The sequence below is a fragment of the Wolffia australiana genome, chromosome 8 (assembly GCF_029677425.1).
Source record: "Wolffia australiana isolate 7733 chromosome 8, ASM2967742v1".
Taxonomy (NCBI): domain Eukaryota; kingdom Viridiplantae; phylum Streptophyta; class Magnoliopsida; order Alismatales; family Araceae; genus Wolffia; species Wolffia australiana.
Window position 1 is genome coordinate 13,996,151 of NC_135842.1, and position 20,177 is coordinate 14,016,327.

Consider the following 20,177-nt stretch of genomic DNA (forward strand, 5'->3'; position numbering starts at 1 on the left):
ACTAAGAACAAGGCAAAGAACTTTTGGAATATGCAGTAATACTTCAATTTTTTTACAGAAACAAGGCTCCCACCACCAGAACCCCACAAGCAACCTGCATTTCCATGATCATAATCAAAAATATCGAGGATTTGCCTCTACAGAGGAAAAATGAAAATTTGTTTAATATGACTGTCACGCGGCCAATGGAAAAAATTGAAGTGAAAAGACTACCCAAAAAATCCTGCAGCAGCATCTTAGTGAGGGTTACGTACGTTGGCTTGGTGATTTAAAAGAACTTTCACAGCTTCTACTTGATCATGACCAGCCGCCCAAATCAGGGGAGTACCAGAGTCACAGTGCGAATTCACATTGACGCCCTTCGCAAGAAAAAGGTTGAGCAGCTCAATGTTTCCTACAATTTTCCAGAAAAAAATCACGTAAGATGAAAATCAACACTGGGACATCATTGAAAAGGTAGAACACAATGAAAACACAAAATCACTAAAAAAAGTTTCTCCTGTGTTTAGCAGGTCGATTTTTCATTCAGAAACAGGCCTTTAAAAGATAAGGTTTTAGTAAGGCGAGGCACTGTTCTCTCACCTCCAAGAGCCTGTCGAATGAATCTACGGTGGAGAATGGGGAGCAATAGCTAACAAGATGAAAAGGATCCCTCCATATATAATCTTAAATGGTAAGATAACCAGAGTAGTGGCTTTATTCAGCCCAGGAAAGCCAATGTAGTTACTGCCTGTAGGTGTTTGTCCTTCATGGATTTTCCAAAGTCAAAGAAATGAGCGGAGGAGGTTGTTATCTTCAGAGGCACTCATAATGGGGCAAAAGGGCATGGCATCAGCCATTTTAAGTAATGGGTTTGTTGCCAGCTTCTCCTACGTTTCTAGATCCTTGTGGGTCCATCTTTGTCAGACTACAGAGTTAAAATGTCACTCCCAAATTTATTAGAGGTTTTATTTAAATTGTATGTCTCTATTTGGATATTTAAGGTATAATGACTGAAGTAAAACATGAGCTATTCTACTAATTTTCTACAGTTCTTTTCCTCACCCCCAGGGCAGCTGGCTGCCCCCATTGCTCTGCCTTATCTCTCTGTCCTCTGATCAACGCAAGATTGACATGGTAACAGAGAAGATTCAAGGAACAGAATGGATGACAGGACTGTTGGTTGTCTTCTCGGCATCACAAAAAACTTCTGTACTCAGACTATTCCTGCACCTCTCAGATAACCTACCTGCCATAAACTTCCCGCATAGTTCCCCCCCCCCTCTGGATTCGCTATCAAGTATAGGGTACTACCCTATTTCTGCAGACTTATCAGACACATCTAAGAATCTTTCGCGAACCAATCTATTGGGGAATTTAATAGGACCTCAGGGGTTCGACGATATACGCAAGGCCAACTTATCTTCTCCTCCCAGGTGTTTGATGAAATGGACAATCCGGCAGCACCCTCATTTCATACCTGGTGAAAAACTTTACCACATTAGCACTTCATGAGCACCACAGAGGCACCAAATCGGTGTCAAATTGACTAAACACAAGCACCCAAGAAAACATACTTGTGGTGGCCAATAAGCTGTAATGGTGAGTGCCAGAAGATCCGGGAAGGATCCAGGAGACTGGGAAATCTGGGCGACGCGGGAGAATTCACGGCAGACCCAGGAGGAGACCTCCCACAGATCTGGGAGACCTGGGAGGAACTCTAAAGCCTGGGACCAGAAGACTGGAAAGACTGAGAAGACCAGAGCGAGAGCCATGGGGAGATGGAGAACCATTTTGATGACCATAGTGAAGAATGCGTCAGTTACCACAGGAAGACTGACAAAAGACCTCGGCGTTGACCAAAAGTTGATCACAGATGTCTGTGGCATGACACTTTGGCATTGACCAAGGATTGACCACACCATAGTCTGTGACAAAGGGCCTTGGCCTTGAGCAGGGGTTGACTGCAGTGTTGACCGCAGTAAAAGGCCTGACCGTTGGCTGGAGATGTCAACCACGAAAAGACTGCAGTTGTTGACTGCAGGTCTGACTGTGGCATGGACTGTCAAGTAGATTGCAGCATTGATCGCAGCAGATAGCGACAGACCTCAGAATAGCTGGGTGTTGACCATGGCCTTTACTTGGCAGCGACTGCAGACATTTGCTACAGATTGGACAGCAGGCATTGACTGATTGATTGACCATGGGATTGACCTAGCAGATGACTTTGGTGTTGACCATACCAAACCATGGAGGAGACCATGGCGTTGAACACATGTTTCACTGCAGCAGAGAACCTCAGCTTTCATTGGGGAGTTGACTGCTGTGTTGACCACAGTAAGACGGCTGGTTTGATTCCAGGTTTGACTGTAGCGAGGACTGCAGTATTGACAGCAGATATGATACTAACTAGGTTTGACAACACAAAGACTGTGGCAAGGACTGTGTTGAGTGCAGGTCTAACCACAGAGGTAGCGCCACAGAGGTCCAAATCAGTGCCAGAGGATCATCAAATCAGCGGGCAGCATGGTGTACATGGCATAGCTATGTGCCATAGCTGAGAGGCAGAGAAGCTGCATCGGAGGCAGTGCCACAACAGAGTCCATGACATGTCAGCAGCAGCGCCTTGCTATCTAAAACCGGATCAGCAGAGAAAGCTGCATCTGGGGAGAAGCCACATCAGCAGATGAGTTAGGTCATCAAGTGAACCCCATGGAATGGATGTCACCTGTTAAGGATTAATGCACTAACCATGGGCCTAAGGCCATGTAATTGTAATAGAACTGTTAGGATAATTAATAAAAGAACTAATGACCTTAGGATGCTGCTAATGGACCTCTGCAAGGCCCATTAGCAGCCCAGTAATGGCCCACTAAGGGCTCATTACACGCCCACTATGGGCCCACTAAGGGCCCACTGAATATCAGGCCCAATCAGGGCCTGATATATTCTGGGCCTGTTCTGGACAGGCCCAGCCTCCAACGGCTAGTTTTTTAACTAGCCGTTGGACCCTCCAACGGTCACTTTTCAAAAGTAACCGTTGGAGGTTACTTGTTTAACAAGTAAGGAATTACTTGTTAAACAAGTAACTCTGTCTGAAAGGGCTTTTTGCCCTGGATTAATTCTGTATATAAGGGGAACTATGATGCAGTAATAGACATCTTTTCTTGCCCCAATCTTGTGCACTCTCTCTCTCTCTCTACTTCCTCTCTACTTTCTCTCTCCTCTGATTACCATTATCACATCACCAAATCAGCAGGCATCACCATGGCAGCAACCCCTGCCACCTCAGCAGGTACTGCCATGCTATTGAAGGTGCCACGTCATTAACACATTTTTCTCTACCCTGCGCTCAACTTCCAAGCTGGCAATGAAGTACATCATAGGTAGGTTGAGGGGGGGGTGTTAGACTGCAGGAAATGTAACTCCCAAACTTATTAGGGGGTTTTATGTAAAACTCTATGTCTCTATCTGCCTATTTTTATGTCTCTCTGTTACGATCCCCATGGAGATCTAACAAAATCAAGAAATGGAACAAGGGGTAGAGAGGAGAATAGGAGAGATGGAAGAGGTAAGAGAGAAGAAGAGAGAACGATAGGTAAACAAACTCTCAAGAACCTCCGAATCGGGAGTTCTTGCCCTCACGAAAGCCGGATACAGCTACTCGTGCCAAGAAACCACAAGTTGATCTTTCATCAAAAGTCCCCCTAATGACCTTACAAAGAGGTATTTATAACCCTAAAATTTCAAGAATCGGTTATCTCATCAGGACTCTAACACTCTCCCTCCCTCCCTCCCAGATCATCCAAGATTTGACAATCTTAAGGATCATAAGTCAGATTATCAACACAAAAAAGGTCTTGTGCCTTGAAGAAGCAATTTGCGTTGTGATTTAGCTGGAAACAGTCAGCAATTTTTACCCATTACAGCCAAAGTGGAATTTGGGGCACCTATCATGTCCTAGTGGAAAGGATACAATACACACAAATCAACTTTTCATAAGAAAAACAATAGTCACAAACCAAAATCTACAAAGTATAACTAATCGAAATGAGTAGTCTCACTTTATACACTTGTCTAGAGGCCTAATATCTCACAGCCCACAAAGATATCATCTTAAAGAAGCAAGGGAGGTGGCCCCCTATGGACTAAATATAATGGACCACATAGGGGTCTACATAGGAACTAATTCAAAAGCAGTTATTAACCACAGCAGGTTGACATCCCCCCCTGCCATTGGTGCATGGATGCATCTAATGCCCAGCTTGTTCACCAGTCTGCAGAATGCAAATTCCGGAGAGCCCTCATTGAGTACATCTTCCACCTTCTGGCTAGACTGGACAGACTCCCGGTGAATTTTCTCTCTGATCAAGTGACGATCAACCGCAACATTCCCATCATGCTGCACCAGATTATGCACTATGTTGGTTGCTGACTTAATGACACAATACAGAGTCCTTGACCTTTCCAGATCCACATTAAGTTCCTGCAGGATGCTTGTGACTTAACAGACTCCAATTTTCTCGGCCCCCATTCTGAACGTAGCTTCAGCACTCGATAAGGAGATTATCCCCTAATTCTTGCTCCCCCAGGTGATCATGTGTGGGTCAATGGGCACAGGCCATGGTCTACACCCACTCATCTTGGTTTCTTCCAGGAGACCAAGGATATATTTATGTTGTGATATGAATATTCCCAGGGGAGAGTAAGCTACTTCAATCCCCAGGAAATATCTAATCTTCTAAGGGGCTTAATCTCAAATGTCGCAGACAATTTGACACTAAAAGTATAGTTCCCAACCTCATCATCACAATATGATCTACATGTACCAACAAGATTGAGACCTTGCCAGAATTGGAGTGTTTCAGAATGAGTGGCCCATAATCTTCATGCTGCATGAGAACTTCCCAACCATGCTCCAGAAGACTGCTTAAGTTCATAAAGAGATTTCTTCAGTTCACAACCAAGATTAGAACATAAACACCTTTGAAAAACATAGGAAACATGAGTCTCAAAATTTCAAATGAAGGATGTCCAAGTCTATAATGCACCAGATTGATTTGCTCCACTTGTCTACTCCACTCTGTCTCTTGCAGCATAAAAAGTAGTCTAACCATCACCGTCCACATCACTCACATTCACGAGGCCATTTTTCACCTTAAAAGTTGAAGTCATCTGGTTCTTTGCCTAATCATAAAAAAAACAATAAGGAGCCACAGAAAAAACAAGATTCAAATCTTTAACAAATTTCTGTGAAGATATGAGCTGCGCCTTGGGACCAGGTACATGTGGGACGTGCTTAATAAGACTCAGGCCAGATATTTTCACAAATCTGGTACCAGTGACAGGTAAACTCTCCCCTCCTTCCGTAAATACTTGTCTATCTCCTTTGGAAGGGTTGTCATTAAAAAATTTAGAACAGTAGGGAGACATGTTGTATGTGCACTGGTATCGATGATCCAATCAGATATATGATTAGGCTAAGGAGGTAGCTCACCTGTTCTTGCCATGAATGTGGAGATTATCATGGTCTTGAGTTTTTCAAACTCTTCTCCAGGTGGATATAATATTCTGCAGTGACTTTGGGAGGCTGATTTCCTCGTGCTCCTCCTGCACACAAGTAGCCTTCTCTAGAGTCAATGACATAGGCCTGTGTTTGTTTGGGGGATTGCCCATGGAGGACCCAGCAGGCGTCTTTGGTGTGATTCCCTTTTTTGCAATAAAAGGGATGTTGGTTGGATCTGTATTGAGATTTAACCCCTGGAGCCTTCTGGTCCCTACCTTCTTCTCCCATGCCTATTCTGGGTGTTTGCGGCTGTGTCTTTGTGTCCATCTGTCAAGTTTTTCTGTGATTTAGCTTTAGACATGAGTCCTGACCCAGCATCTTCTTTGTCATTCCCGTAAGTCCTGCGCCTTTCTTTATCCAGTACCAGTTAAATTGCTTCTTCCAAGTCTGGAACACGCTCTCAGTTCAGGATTTGGCTTTGGAATCCCTCATACTCTCTGTTTAGGTCATAAGGAACTAAACATATGATCCTGTAGTGTAGATTTTCATTCTTATGGGTTCTTGATAGGCCTAAGATGATCGATCGATTTGCCGACATGGCACCTGAAATTCCTCTGCAAAATCAGTGACTGACATATCCTTGTACGAGTGTGGTGGCCATGGTCACCAATTCGAAGATCTTCCAGGCATGGCTTTTCTTCACGCTGGTTCTATGTAGTTGAACCCATATTCCCTTGGCTTTCTTCAGGTACAAGTATTTTTGGAATCTGCTGCCCGCCATGCCGCCCAGCAACCATGCATGGACACTTTCATTTTCCTTCTTCCAGGTTCTATACATTGAACTGTTTGGATCTGTTGATCTGAGTATTACATGTCTTTATTTTCTCTCTCTTGTTAGCCCATTAAGGGCCCTCTCTAGTCAGCCCATTAGGGCTTCCTATAAAACCCTGTAATCTCTTTCATTTGCTATCAAGAATTGTTCTTTTCTTGTTTACATGGTATCAGAGCCCTAACCCTAACCCTAATCTGGGTTTCCTGGGCTCGACCTTGCGCTCCGATCTTCGGCGGTTCTCACGACCGCCTGATCTCGCGCTCTGGTCTCTCGCCGTCTCGCTCCGGGCCTCCTAGGCGCTCGCCGTTCTGACATCCGCCGTCCCAGCGTCTTCCACTCCGGCGCCGCCTGCCCGGCCCAGCGCGCTCGCTCGCGCCCTCCCGGCTCGCGCCGCCCGGCTCGCGCTGCCCGGCTCGCGCCGCCCGGCGACCGACGTCCGGGCGCTTGCCCCGGCGACCGCCGCCCCGGCGCCCGCTGCCCCAGCGCCGCCGTCCCGGGCGCTCGACGCCCCGGGCGCTCGACGTCCCGGCGCCCGACGTCCCTGCACCCGCCGTCCCGGCTCCCACCGTCCCAGCACCCGACGTCCGGCGTCCCGCCGTCCCAGCGCCCGACGTCCCGGCTCCCACTGTCCCGGCTCCCGCCGTCCCGGCGCCCGACGTCTCGGCGCCTGCAGTCCCGGCTTCTCGTCGTTCCGGCGCCTTCTGACTGTGGTCTACTCTGCTTTCATCATGACGAACCCGGTTGAAGCCCAGACCTCTACTGTTACGCCAGACTCGACGCCGGTATCTACGCCACATGCATCTGCGGTGCCTCTCGAGCCCGGGAATTGGTCGTCCTCCTCTGGACCATCCTCTTTGCCTCGGATGCCTCCGGATGGTATGTTTACTGGATTCAATCTCCTGCAATGGCGCCAGTACGTCCAGATAACTTTAAAAGGGCGTCTCATGCGCCATCTTCTAGAAGACGGACCTTCCCGGACCGATCCCAAGTATTATGACTGGCTGGACGTTGAGGGGGTAGTTCATCGTTGGCTCTTGGACAGTATTTCACCTAGTGTTAAAGGTGAATTCATGTCTCTAGAGTCGGCTCGGGCGGTCTGGGAAGCAGCACTTGAGAGCCACTCCAAGAAGCACAACATTGCGACTCTGTACGAATTGGTACATCGGGCCGCTAACCTGCGTCAAGGGGACCGGTCTATCATGGAGTACAGTACGGAGCTCATTTCGTTGTGGAATGAAATTGACTACTACATGCCGCCCGACCCCCATTCGGTGGACCGCCAATATACTCTTCAACTTCGGGTTTTCCAGTTTCTTATGGGACTGAACCCGGAATATGAAGTTGTACGGGCTCAGCTTATTCATCGGGAGACTGGTCCTACCTTCAAGGATGCACTCCACAGTGTGCGGGTTGAAGAATCCCGCTTTCAGCAGGCCCAGAACTCGGCTTCGGCACTTGTAGCTCATTCCTCTTCGTATGCACGCCCATCGTCGACTCCACCACCCGGCTCTTTGCCACGTGGTCCGACGGCTCGGACGGAGGATTCTCCAAAGGGTGATCCTTCGCTGTTTTGCAATTACTGCAAGAAGCGAGGTCACTCTAAGGAGACGCGGCTACAAGCTTCAACGGAAACGCGCACAACCAAGCAACCTTGTTGCAGCCGCCCGCCCGCGCCCCCGGTCAAGTGCCTATGCTGTACGGTCTTCCCCGACTAGTGCCTCGCCGCTAGCTTCACTCCGAAGAGATGGAGCGTCACGCCGCTTGCTTGATCCTCCAGTCGTGGGCTCATGCTCCTTGGCCCACGAGGTATGTCCACCAGTCTTCCCACACCTACATCCTCCTGGCCATTATTTTTCCTCTTCCACTTGGCTTCTTGATTCCGGTGCCACCGCCCACATGACCCCAAATCCTCGAGCCTTTCAAACTTATGCACCCGTTTCTGGCTCCTCCAAAGTTAAAACAGCCTCCGGCGATCTTCTCACCGTGGCGGGTATTGGTTGTGTGGCCCTTTCCTCTTCTATGCATCTATCTAAAGTTCTTCATGTTCCTCGCCTTACTCATCATCTTCTCTCCCTATCTAGCCTTGTTCGCGACTTGAAACAAGACTTTACCTTCTCTCCTAATTCATGTTTTTATCGTGATAAGGTGTCGGGGAGGACGATTTCCATTGCTGAGGAGCATGAGAGGCTCTATCTTGTTCGTCCTTGTTCGAGTTCTCTTGCTTTTGCTGCTGCGGCAGTTTCCCTTTCGGCTTCCCACGAGCGTTTGTGGCTTCTTCATCGACGTCTCGGCCATCCTTCTTTTGCTACTCTTTATCGTCTCTTTCCTAAACTCTTTCAAGGCCATTCTGTGGACCGTTTTGTTTGTACTGCTTGTCGAATTGCCAAACATCATCGTACCACGTATCCTATCTCGTCTTCTCATTCTTCGACCCCATTCTCCCTTATTCACACCGATGTGTGGGGGCCTTCCCCTATTCATAGTACTTCCGGTTCTCGGTGGTTATGCATCTTTATTGACGACGCTACTCGATTCACGTGGGCATATTTCTTGAAGAACAAATCGGAGATATCTCGTGTCATTCCTCAATTTTACTCCCTTATCCAAACTCAATTCTCTATATCCATTTGTCGCTTCCGCTCCGACAATGCTAAAGACTACGTTAACACCACGTTAAGCACCTTCTTCCAAGACAAAGGCATTATCCATGAAACTTCTTGCCCCTATACACCACCGCAAAATGGCGTTGCCGAACGAAAATTCCGTCACATCTTTGAAACGACTCCGAGCCTTCTCTCCCCTATGCATGTGCCCAAGTATTTTTGGGGGGAAGCCGCCTCCACCGCCATCCATCTTCTTAATCGCCTTCCATCTCGAGTGCTTGACTACTCCACTCCCATTGACCGTCTTCAGCATTCCTTTCCAACTCTCTCTCTCGAACTCATCTTACTCCTCGTGTATTTGGATGTGTATGCTATGCGCCCAACCACCAACTTGGTCGTGATAAACTGGATCCCCGTGCTATCAAGTGTGTGTTTGTTGGCTATTCTTCCACCCAAAAAGGCTATTTATGCTATCATCCACCCTCTCGTCGGTTCGTCGTCACCAAAGATGCCACATTTGATGAATTGCTTCCCTACTATTCCGCCTCCTCTCCTGAACCCTCATCGCCCCATCTCCCTCCGATCCACTCGAATTCCTCATCCTCGCCCCTCGTCCCTCTTCACCGGCCCCGCCCGACGTGTCTCCGCCTGTTGCTCCTCCAGCAATTGTGCCTCCCGACCCGCCTCCGGCCGCCGCCTCAGTCCCTCCTGTGGAGCCTCCTCCAGTATCTGCTCCTGCGCCGACCCTTCTGCTGCACCTTCTTCGATTCCTCCGCCTCCTATCCGTCGCTGCCCGCCTGAAAACGCCACGGTATTACCCTTGCTCGCCGCAAGCCTCGGCTTCCTTCTTCGTCTCCTGCTGCCCCGTCTCCTCAACCTCCACCCTCCTGCCACCTCCTCATTAGCCGTGCTGCCCTCTTCCCGTTCCTCTCCCCTCTATCCGTTGGCGGAATCTATCTCCTCTCATCGCCTCTCACCCTCTTATCATGCCCTTCTCACCTCCCTTGATGCCACTTCCCTTCCCAAGACGGTGGACATTGCCCTTTCATTTCCGCATTGGCGTCAGGCCATGGCGGAAGAACTTTAGGCTCTTGCTCACAATGAAACGTGGGATCTGGTTCCTCTACCGGCCGGGAAGCATCTCGTGGCTAGCCGTTGGGTGTATGCTGTGAAGCATAATTCTGACGGTTCTATTGAGCGCCACAAAGCCCGGGTTGTGGCGCAAGGGTTCACTCAGAAACATGGCATTGATTATCAGGAGACCTTTGCTCCCGTCGCCAAGCTGAATACTGTGCGGATCTTATTGGCCCTTGCTGCGGATCGGGGCTGGATTTTGCAACAATATGATGTGAAGAATGCTTTTCTGCATGGAGAGTTGACTGAGGAGATCTACATGGCATTACCTCCTGGCTACACTTCCTTAGTGCCATCGTCTCCGCAGTCTGTTGTCTGTCGCCTGAAGAAAGCATTATATGGCTTGAAGCAATCTCCTCGTGCCTGGTTTGGTCGTTTCACGACGGCCATGCAGCGTCGTGGATACCGTCAGTGTAATGGTGATTACACCCTTTTCCACCGCCATTCCACGTCAGGGGGAGTCGCTATTCTTCTTGTGTACGTGGATGACATCATTATTACGGGTGATGATACGACGACCATTACTGAGCTGGCTATGTATCTCTCGTCGGAATTTGCTATTCGCCATCTTGGCCCGTTGAGGTACTTTCTTGGCATAGAGGTGGCCTATTCTTCCAGCGGGATCTTTATTTGTCAGAGAAAGTATACGGTGGACCTTCTCTGTGAGCTTGGAAAGGAGGACGCCAAGCCTGCTTCGACACCGACACGCGAACCATCGACTTGGTGCCGATGCGGATGAGGAGCTTGCTGAGCCTGGCCCATATAGAAGACTTGTGGGAAAACTGCTTTATCTCACCCACACTCGCCCGGACATTGCATATTCAGTGGGTGTTCTGAGTCAGTTCATGCAGACTCCTCGCATGAGCCATTTTCATGCTGCTCATCGTCTCCTCCGTTTCCTGAAGGGCACCATTGGCCGTGGATTATTGTTTCGTCGCCATACCGGCCTGCGTCTTGAAGACTACACCGATGCAGATTATGCCGGCTTTGTGGTTGATCGTCGGTCCACATCTGGGTATTGCACCTTCTTGGGCGGCAATCTGATTACTTGGAGGAGCAAGAAGCAGAAAGTGGTCTCTCGATCGAGTGCTGAAGCGGAGTTCCGTGCCCTTGCGCATGGTCTGTGTGAAGCACTTTGGATTACCCAGCTTCTTCGTGAGCTACGGTGTCCAGTTCCTCTCCTGTCCAGCTGTTCTGCGACAACAAATCGGCGATTAGCATTGCTCATGACCCGTTCAGCATGACCGCATAAAGCACATCGAGATCGATCGCCATTTCATCAAAGAGAAGCTTGAATCGGGAGATTTTTGCACGCCTTATGTTCCGTCCGCTGAACAGCTTGCAGATATCTTCACCAAAGGGCTTCATGCCCCTAGGTTTGAGGAGCTCTGTTCCAAGCTGGGTGTGGATAACATCCACGCTCCAGCTTGAGGGGGAGTGTTGATCTGAGTACTACATGTCTTTATTTTCTCTCTCTTGTTAGCCCATTAAGGGCCCTCTCTAGTCAGCCCATTAGGGCTTCCTATAAAACCCTGTAATCTCTTTCATTTGCTATCAAGAATTGTTCTTTTCTTGTTTACAGGATCCACATCCTTGGTGAGATGGTGAACTAACCCTTTCCTTTCCAGGATTAATTCAACAAATTGGCTCCAACCCATCAAATTGAAGCCATTAAACTTCACAATTTTGGGAACGACTGGGAAGGCTACCTCCGTCACTATCTCTGCTCTTTCCCATCCACTTTCAGGCCTGCTTAAGATGTGATTTCTGCCATGTAAGTGATGGGAGAGAGGATGGGAGAGGAGAGAGATAGAGAGAAAGATGCACAGAAGATTGGGCAGAAAAAATGGATCATCTATTTACTTCACCATTGCCCCCTTTTATATACTTTAAACAAGAGAGAGAACAGCCTTTCCAACGGTCATATTTTTGAAAAATATGTCCGTTGGAAAGGTTACATCCAGCTGCTTTTCGCAGCTGGATGTCCAACGGTCAGTTTCCTGACCGTTGGAGACTGGGCCTGATGTTCATCAGGCCCAGTAAATATTAGGTCCTTATTGGACCTAATACTTAGCCCTAATGGGCTCCCCACTATTGGACCCTTAATGGGACCTTAGTGGGCTCTTATTGGGCCTCTATTGGGCCCTCTCAGTCAGCTGCTCTCAGTTAGGTTTTCCATTATCCCCTAGGGTTATTCTATTACATATACATGGCCTCTGGCCCATAAGTTAGTACTGTGTGATCTAACATGCCATAATCTTAGGCAATCTCGGACAGCAATCTTCCTCCGGCTTCAACCTTCAGCAATCTTGGTCGGGGTATTGTTTCCGGTGTCGCCAAATCGTAGGTTTTGTGGATGGACAATCCTTGCAGTTAACCTACTAATCTTCACTGCAACATCAACTTCAGCAAGCTTGGTCGTTGCCAAGTTGTAGGTGTTGCAGTAGAGTGATTCCTGTAGCCTACTTCCACATCTTCAACCTCCGATCCTCTTTCGACAGTCAACCCTGAGTTGTTGAGATGAAATCCCAGACGCTGGTTGACGTCCACGTGTCACGAGGTCCTGATGACTTCGAGACCTTCAGTCAGGTAGATGTAAGATCAGGCAAAGAACTAACCCAAATGCTCTGATTCCATGTCAACGGCTTGATCTGCCTCTTCTCCAGCTGGTGGTGAGCTTGGCAGGAACTAGGTTTTTGGCGAGACAAAGTTGTAGAGAAAACAATAAAATCCTTTCTTCATAGTTCTTTCCATACTTGTGGGTTTACAAGTGGGCCAGAATATAGTTGCGCCCACTTGTAAACCCACAAGTATCGGAAAAAAAATTGTTGCGCCCATTGGATTACGACTAAAAGGAAAGGGCAAACAAGGAAAAAGAAATAGAAAGATACAAAACGGGAAATAAGAAGAAATACAAGGTGGGAAGCTGATACAGTCTTCTCAGAAATATTCAAGTTCCGACAAGAACAAACTAGAAAGAAAAGTACAATATATTGATCAGAGTTGATGATACAAGTATCCAGACCCTCTCCTCCTGGATCTGACCTACTAGATGATCACTCGTCTCCCAATCCCTTAAGAATTAACTTAAGAGCCTTAGGAATCACTCCCTCTTCTCCTCGAGTGTTTGTCATAATCTATACACACTTATCTACACATATATATACTATTCTTATTTAGGCAGTTATACTGCCCCTTCAGTCACCTTCTACGAACATATCCAAGGGTGGTGTCTGTTGGGCACCCCCCCTGGGTTCTTCAGGAGATGCTTTGTTAGTGTCCCTTCAGATGTCTTAGTTGCTTGATTATGTTGTCTTGATGCCCAGTCTTCTAACGGTATATATGGGTGGCGACAATAACTGTCATACCCATAATAACTGTCATTTTTCATAATCAGTAATGATTTGTTTCTTCTTTGTATACTTTAGGAAGATTTATATCAGAAACACTTCCGACTGGCATCTCCTCCTTATGGAATCGACAATTATGAAGCACGATGATTCATAAAAAAAGACACTTCACATGAAGATTGTAAAAATCACAGTTGTGGATAACGAAGGTTTTCTTTTACATTTCTCATTTTTTTAAGAATATTACATTTCTCAATTGACCGCATAAGATAGAGGATCATTAGTTATTCCAGCCCCTGAGTTTTCTGTCACCACCTTCATTAATCTCATCGTATATTTTTACTCATCTTTCGATCATTCAGAATGGTTTCTAAAAATTTGACATTTTGGTGAAATCAGATGGAATTTTTTACGCATTAAAATAAAACAGAGTGAAAATATAGAATTAATGTAGACCTGTCCCAGCGGAATGATGCAGTGAAGTGGCCCCAAGATCACTGCTGGCAGAAGGATCCGCACCACGGTCAAGAAGATATCTCACTGTTTCAAGTTGTTCTTGTCGGCATGCATGGATAAGAGGCGTCTCACCTGGAGATTGGAAAGTTACACATCTGATCACGCAGATGACATGCAAGTACAAACATTTACAGAGAATATCATCAAAGAAAAGCTAAAGGTGGTTCCCCTCACGTATCATGCAGAGTTTGAGCCAACGAACTTTGATGTGAAAAGAGGTAATGTTAGACAGCAAGGATAAAACCTCCATTCCCTATTCTTGATACAACCAGGGGTAGTATCATCCTTTTTAAAACGACTCCTGGAGGTATCAAGAATAGGAAATGTGATATTTTGTAGAATCTACGACACTGTAGTTCCCGAAGTTCAAGTTAGAATTAAAACAAATAGAGATCAAAGAGAAGATAGGTCAGAAGCGAAGAACAAGATACAGATTTGGAAGCAATGCCACATTGGCCAATGCTCCCTCTTGATTGGAAGGATATCCTGTGCACCAGTTTAGCAGCTGCAGCAACTACTTCAAGAGATGACTTTCACAACCTTGTCTTGGATTTCCCATCCTTATATATAACTTGAATCTTCCGGTCATTTATCTGAAGATGCTTGGCACGTGCTGTTCACTCAGCACATGTCATACGAAGAAGTGAGTTTATATTTCTCCTCAGGTAGGTTACTACCTTATAAGAACATCGGAAAATTTGGTGACCTTGCAAATTTGGCCAAGGCACCAGAACGTAAAGCTGCGTTAAACATGCAATTATAATCAGCTTCTGTAAATAAAGCTCATTTTGAGAATAATCTGCAAGGAGAAAGAAAGCTGATTATTCTCAAAGTTGTCCACTGAGGGCATACTACCTTTCTTGATTGGGAATTCTACCCTTGATCTAGTTGAAGTGCATTATCAGAGCTAAATTTCAAATTTACCTCAGTGGAAAACTTTGAGAACAATCAGTTTCAAAAGGGTAAGCTAATTATTCTCAAAGTTATCCACTGAGAATACATTACCTTTTCTGGAAAGCCTACTTTTCTTTCTGTTTATAGTACACTAACTGACTTAACATTCAACTTTACATCGGTGGATCACTTTGACAATAATCAGCTTGGAGAGGTGTTAGGTCATGGAGGACACTTAGTAGGGTTTAAGCTAACTAATGGGCCCGAGGCCTTGTACTCTGTAATAGCCTAACCCTAGGAGATATTAATAAAAATAACTACTTCAGGCCCAACATGGGCCGCCTAACTTCCCACTAAGGGCCCATTAAGGGCCCATTAGTGTAGGCCCAGTAGGGCCCATATATTAGGCCCAGTAGGCCCTAATATATGTTGGGCCTGACCACAGTCAGGCCCAACTCTCCAACGGCTGAAACCCAGCCGTTGGAGAGTCCAGCTGCTTTAAAAGCAGCTGGACCTCTCTGTTTCAAACAGTCATATATTCAAAATATATGACCGTTGGAAACAGAGAATATTCCTTAGGAATATTCCCTTTCTAACAAGTGAAGTTTTTCTTCTATAAAAGGGGGCCCAGTTCAGCAATAAAAATAATTCCTTCTTGCCCCAAATTCTTCTCTCTTCTTTTTTCTCTTTCCATTGATCACATGGTATCAGAGCAAGGTTTGATCTGAACCTAGTGCAGCCCTGATTGAAGCCCTATGAAGCCCTGATTGAAGTCTCCATTAGAGCTCTGTTCGAAGCATTCCTGAAGCACTGTTTGAAGCCCTGTTCGAGGCATTTCTGAAGCACTGTTTGAAGCCCACCAGAAGGTCTAGTGAAGTTCTGATTTCTGTGACTTTTTTTTCTTCTAAAAATTTCTATGGGAAAGTCCAGAACCAGAGCCACAGCCAAAGCAGAAAAGGAGGCTGAAGAGCTGGCTTCCCTAGCTGCTTCCCTAGCTGCCTCAACTCCAGCTGCTGCCCCAGCAGCCCCTGCCGCCATGCAGTTCACCACACCAGTCCAGGGAAGGCCTGTCCTACCCGACCTGGACATGAAGTACAATGGCCTAAATGACCAAAAATGGATCACTATGGTACAGAGGGCTCTCAAGGCAGCCTACCTTAGGAGACACCTGACTGAAGAAGCTCCGTCAGAAGACGAAGCCGGTTGGGAAGTAAGGGAGTCGGAAGAGGCTCTCATTATGAATTGGATGTTGAAGAATATGGAAGACGAACAGAAGGATGACTACCTTCTGATCGACGGCGTCAGGGACCTCTGGTTAGAAGTCAACAAGTCATGTGCAGAAATGCACAGCGATTTTCGGGTCTATGATCTCCGCGAGCAAGAGCGGACGCTAAAGCAGGGAAATCTGACGATCTCCACCTATTCGGCCAGGCTGAAGGCGATTTGGCGGGAATTAGATCTCCTGTGGCCCACAGGTGATAAAAATTCCCCCTCATACCTCCGTGAAGTAAAATTCAGAACTCTGCAGTTTCTGATGGGCCTCAATTCCGAGTACGAGACCCTCCGAAGTCAGCTGCTACACCGGGAAAGATTTCCCACGCTAGCAGAGGCAATTTCAGAGCTCCAAGGAGCAGAAAGCAGGAAGAAATTAGGTAGCAAGGGAGGGGAAACCTCCAAACCTACCGTTGCTGCTCACTTAGCGAAAAAGGAGTCTCAACCTGGGGCACCACCACAGCCTGTGGCACCATCTTCTCAGCAAGCCAAAGCCCCTCCAAAGGAAGGTAACACCTCAGAACTGATCTGTGGGTACTGCAGAAAGCCAGGGCACATCAAGCGGGACTGCCGAAGGCTGGCGTGGAAAGAGGAGCAGATCAAGAAAGGGACCTGGAACCCAGGTCAGCAGAAGAAGGCCTACGTGGCCAGCGAAGGCGACCAACCACCCTCCACCGAGAAGGAGGAATCAGGGAGCGACATTCAGAAGCTTATTCAAGCGGAAATAAGCTTATTCAACATCCCTCGTGCAGTCTGGTAAGTGTTTCGCATTTACCACTTTTACAAATACTAAATCAATTTCAGTATCATGGGTGTTGGATTCAGGGGCGACAGATCACATGTCACCCCACAGGTCCTTATTTCAGACTTATGAGTCTGAGAAGGGGAATCTTAAAGTTTTTACCGCCAATGGTGGAGTCTGATACGATACCCATAAGAGTTTATGAAAGAAGGAAGAGGAGTGGAGGGATGGGAAGTGGGCCAGCGGGAGCTGAGCTGGCCTAATAACCCCTTTCTTGAGTTAGTTAGTAGGGAATAAATGGGTATAAATAAGGAGGTCAGGGACAAGAAGGGGGGTACGAAGCATTTCGGCTTTTCTTGAGCAAGGGGGTCGGGAGATCGTAGCTGCATTCGGCGAGAGGTTTCTCCGGCGAGCTTGAAGGAAGAGGCTCGAAAGCGACGTGGGAGTGTTCTCATACGGGGAGCTATAGCAAGATCAATCTGTAAGTCTACGTTTACTGCAGTTCCTTTACCTTCGATACTGCATCGTATCATTGGTATCAGAGCCGCGGTCTTGGCTATCCAATGACGCTGAAAGACGTGGAAGCGAGGTTGGAAGCGAAGGAGGTGGAAATGGGCGAGATGAAAGAAGAACAAAGGAGGATCGGGGAAGAAATGAAATTACTGAGAGAGGAATCCAAGGAAAATGGTGAACTGTTAAGGCAGGTACTGAGAGATCTGGCAATGATGAATCAAGGAAGTACGTCTGGAGAACGAAGTAGTGGGGACGCCGTCCAGAGAAATAAGAAGAAGGAGAAAGATCAAACAGTAGGGGATGGGGATACGAGGAAGGAAAAGCAAGCTGACAACATGAATAGAATCCAGATGCAACAAACCAAGAGCAAGATGGAAGCTCCGAAGTTCCGGGGAGATGATGTAGAAGGGTGGGTAAGAGGAATGGAACGATTTTTCCAAGTTCAAGAAGTGCTAGAAGAAGATCGTATAGATGTGGCAATGGCCAACCTCGAGGGTGAAGCATTGCAATGGTATCTATGGACTACGGATCGTTACGCATTTACAGGATGCAACGATTTCAAGATCCAAATCGGGAAGCGATTTGATGATACATTAGGCGACAACATTAAACATCAGTTTATGGACATCAAGCAAACGGGGACGGTGAAAGAATACCAGAAGGAATTTGAAAGACTGTCGGTTTATTTGCCACCAATGCCGGAAGACATCATGTATGACATTTTCCTCAAGGGGCTGAAAACAGAAATACAGACAGAAATGGATGTCGAAGAATTTTTAGGCTTAAGAAGACTGATGGATCTAGCTCTGAAGACAGAGAAAAGGCTGGTGGCGCTGTGGAAAGCGTGGGAGAGTCATTGTCATAAAGGGGGGCGAATCCCCAACCAAGCATCTCGCCTACAAGGAAGTAAAGTTCACACTACGTATCAGCAAGGAACAGGAGAATGGAGTCTCACCCAAAATAAGCTCAAAGAAACAGAGGCCGTCCAGGGAACACCAGCATACAGAAAGAAATTAATGTTGACTGGGGAAGAGTTTCAGAGACGACGTGAGAAGGGCCTGTGTTACCACTGCAGTGAAAATTTTGGGCCGGGTCATCGATGCAAGAAGACTTTACAAATACTCATCATAAGCGAGGAAGAAAGAGACAAGGACGAACCGGATATGACAGACATTGTGGAAGGGGAAGAAGGAGACATTCCGCCGGAGGCACAATTATTATCAGCCCATGTTTCACTTAATTCGATGCTCGGATGGACCCATCCAAGATCCATCAAGCTGAAAGGAGAACTACGGGGTAGACAAATTACAGTATTAATTGACAGCGGGGCTTCTCATAACTTCCTCTGTGCAACACTTGTGAAGGAGTTCCGATTCCCAAGTGACTCCTCTGTATTGTTTGAGGTGACATTGGGTAATGGCGAGTCAAACAAGGGCCAGGGCTTATGCGTAGGGGTTGAATATACACTTCAGGGGATTGAAATGATCAGTGATTTCTTGCCGTTCAATCTGGGAGGGGTCGATATGATACTAGGAATGGCCTGGCTGTACTCGTTAGGATGGACTCATATTCATTGGGAAAGGCACATCCTCAAATTTAGAAAAGGTGAAGAGGTGGTTACCTTGAAGGGGGACCATAGTCTGACCAGGGCATCAATGAATATAAACTCAGTGGACAAGGAGATGAAGAAAAGTCAGTTGCTCGTGATGGAGTTATATCATGTCGAGAAGAGTATCAGTCAACCTCAGACGGTGCAAGGAAGTGCGCTAGAAGCACAGTTGAGACAAACGTCCTCCAAGGTCTTTGAACCTCTCTCTGCACTACCTCCTGCCAGACCTACCGATCACGCCATACAGCTGTTACCTGCGCAACCGATCAATCAAAGGCCATACAGATATCCATATTTGCAGAAGGATGAAATTGAGAACCTGAGCAGTGATCTCTTGCAGGCCGACTTCATCCGGCCGTCGCATAGCCCTTTTGCCAGCCCAGTTCTACTGGTCACAAAGAAGGATGGAGGTTGGAGATGTTGTGTAGATTATAGAGCATTAAACAAGATAACTGTACCAAATCGGTATCCTATCCTGTCGAGAAGAATTACTGGATGAACTTCATGGTGCAAGCATATTCTCCAAGTTGGATCTTAAATCAGGCTACCATCAGATCCGGATGAAAGAAGAAGATATCCGAAGACTGCTTTTAAAACCCATGAAGGCCATTATGAATTCAGAGTCATGCCTTTTGGGCTGATGAATGCCCCTGCGACATTCCAATCTCTGATGAATCATCTGTTTCACCCTTATCTCAGACAATTTCTGCTAGTGTTTTTCGATGATATCCTGGTTTACAGTCACTCACTGAAAGACCACGAGAGGCATCTACAACAAGTTTTTCAGGTCCTTGCTGAAAATGATCTTCATGTCAATCCGAAGAAGTGTCAACTGGCGTGTGAACAGTTAGAGTTTTTGGGGCATTGGATATCTCAACAAGGGGTCATGGCTGACAAGGCAAAGGTGGAGGCCATGTTAACTGGCCAGTCCCTCAGAACATCAAACAACTGCATGGGTTTTTGGGGCTCACTGGTTATTATAGAAGATTCGTACAGGATTATTCTATCAAGGCAGCACCATTAACAGCACTGCTAAAGAAAGATGCATTTGCGTGGAATGAAAAGGCACAGAATGCATTTGAACTACTCAAAAAGACAATGAGCTCCACACCAGTATTAGCATTGCCAAATTTTAGCTTGCCTTTCGTCATTGAAACAGACGCATCAGGAGTGGGTATCGGTGCAGTACTCCTACAGAATGGGCGACCCGTTGCATACTACAGCCAG

The 20,177-nt window shown here is 46.9% G+C and overlaps 1 protein-coding gene across 1 annotated transcript in view; it reads right to left on the reverse strand.

The window, feature by feature from the left end:
* TPR10 (ankyrin repeat family protein) overlaps window positions 1–20,177 on the reverse strand; it is a 41,388-nt gene that overhangs the window by 12,416 nt on the left and 8,795 nt on the right. The window contains exons 4-5 of the mRNA XM_078579274.1: window positions 13,861–13,992; window positions 255–394 (exon numbers count right to left, since the gene is read on the reverse strand). Of these exons, the coding sequence (XP_078435400.1) occupies window positions 255–394; window positions 13,861–13,992 (272 nt within the window). The remainder of the gene's footprint in view (window positions 1–254; window positions 395–13,860; window positions 13,993–20,177) is intronic.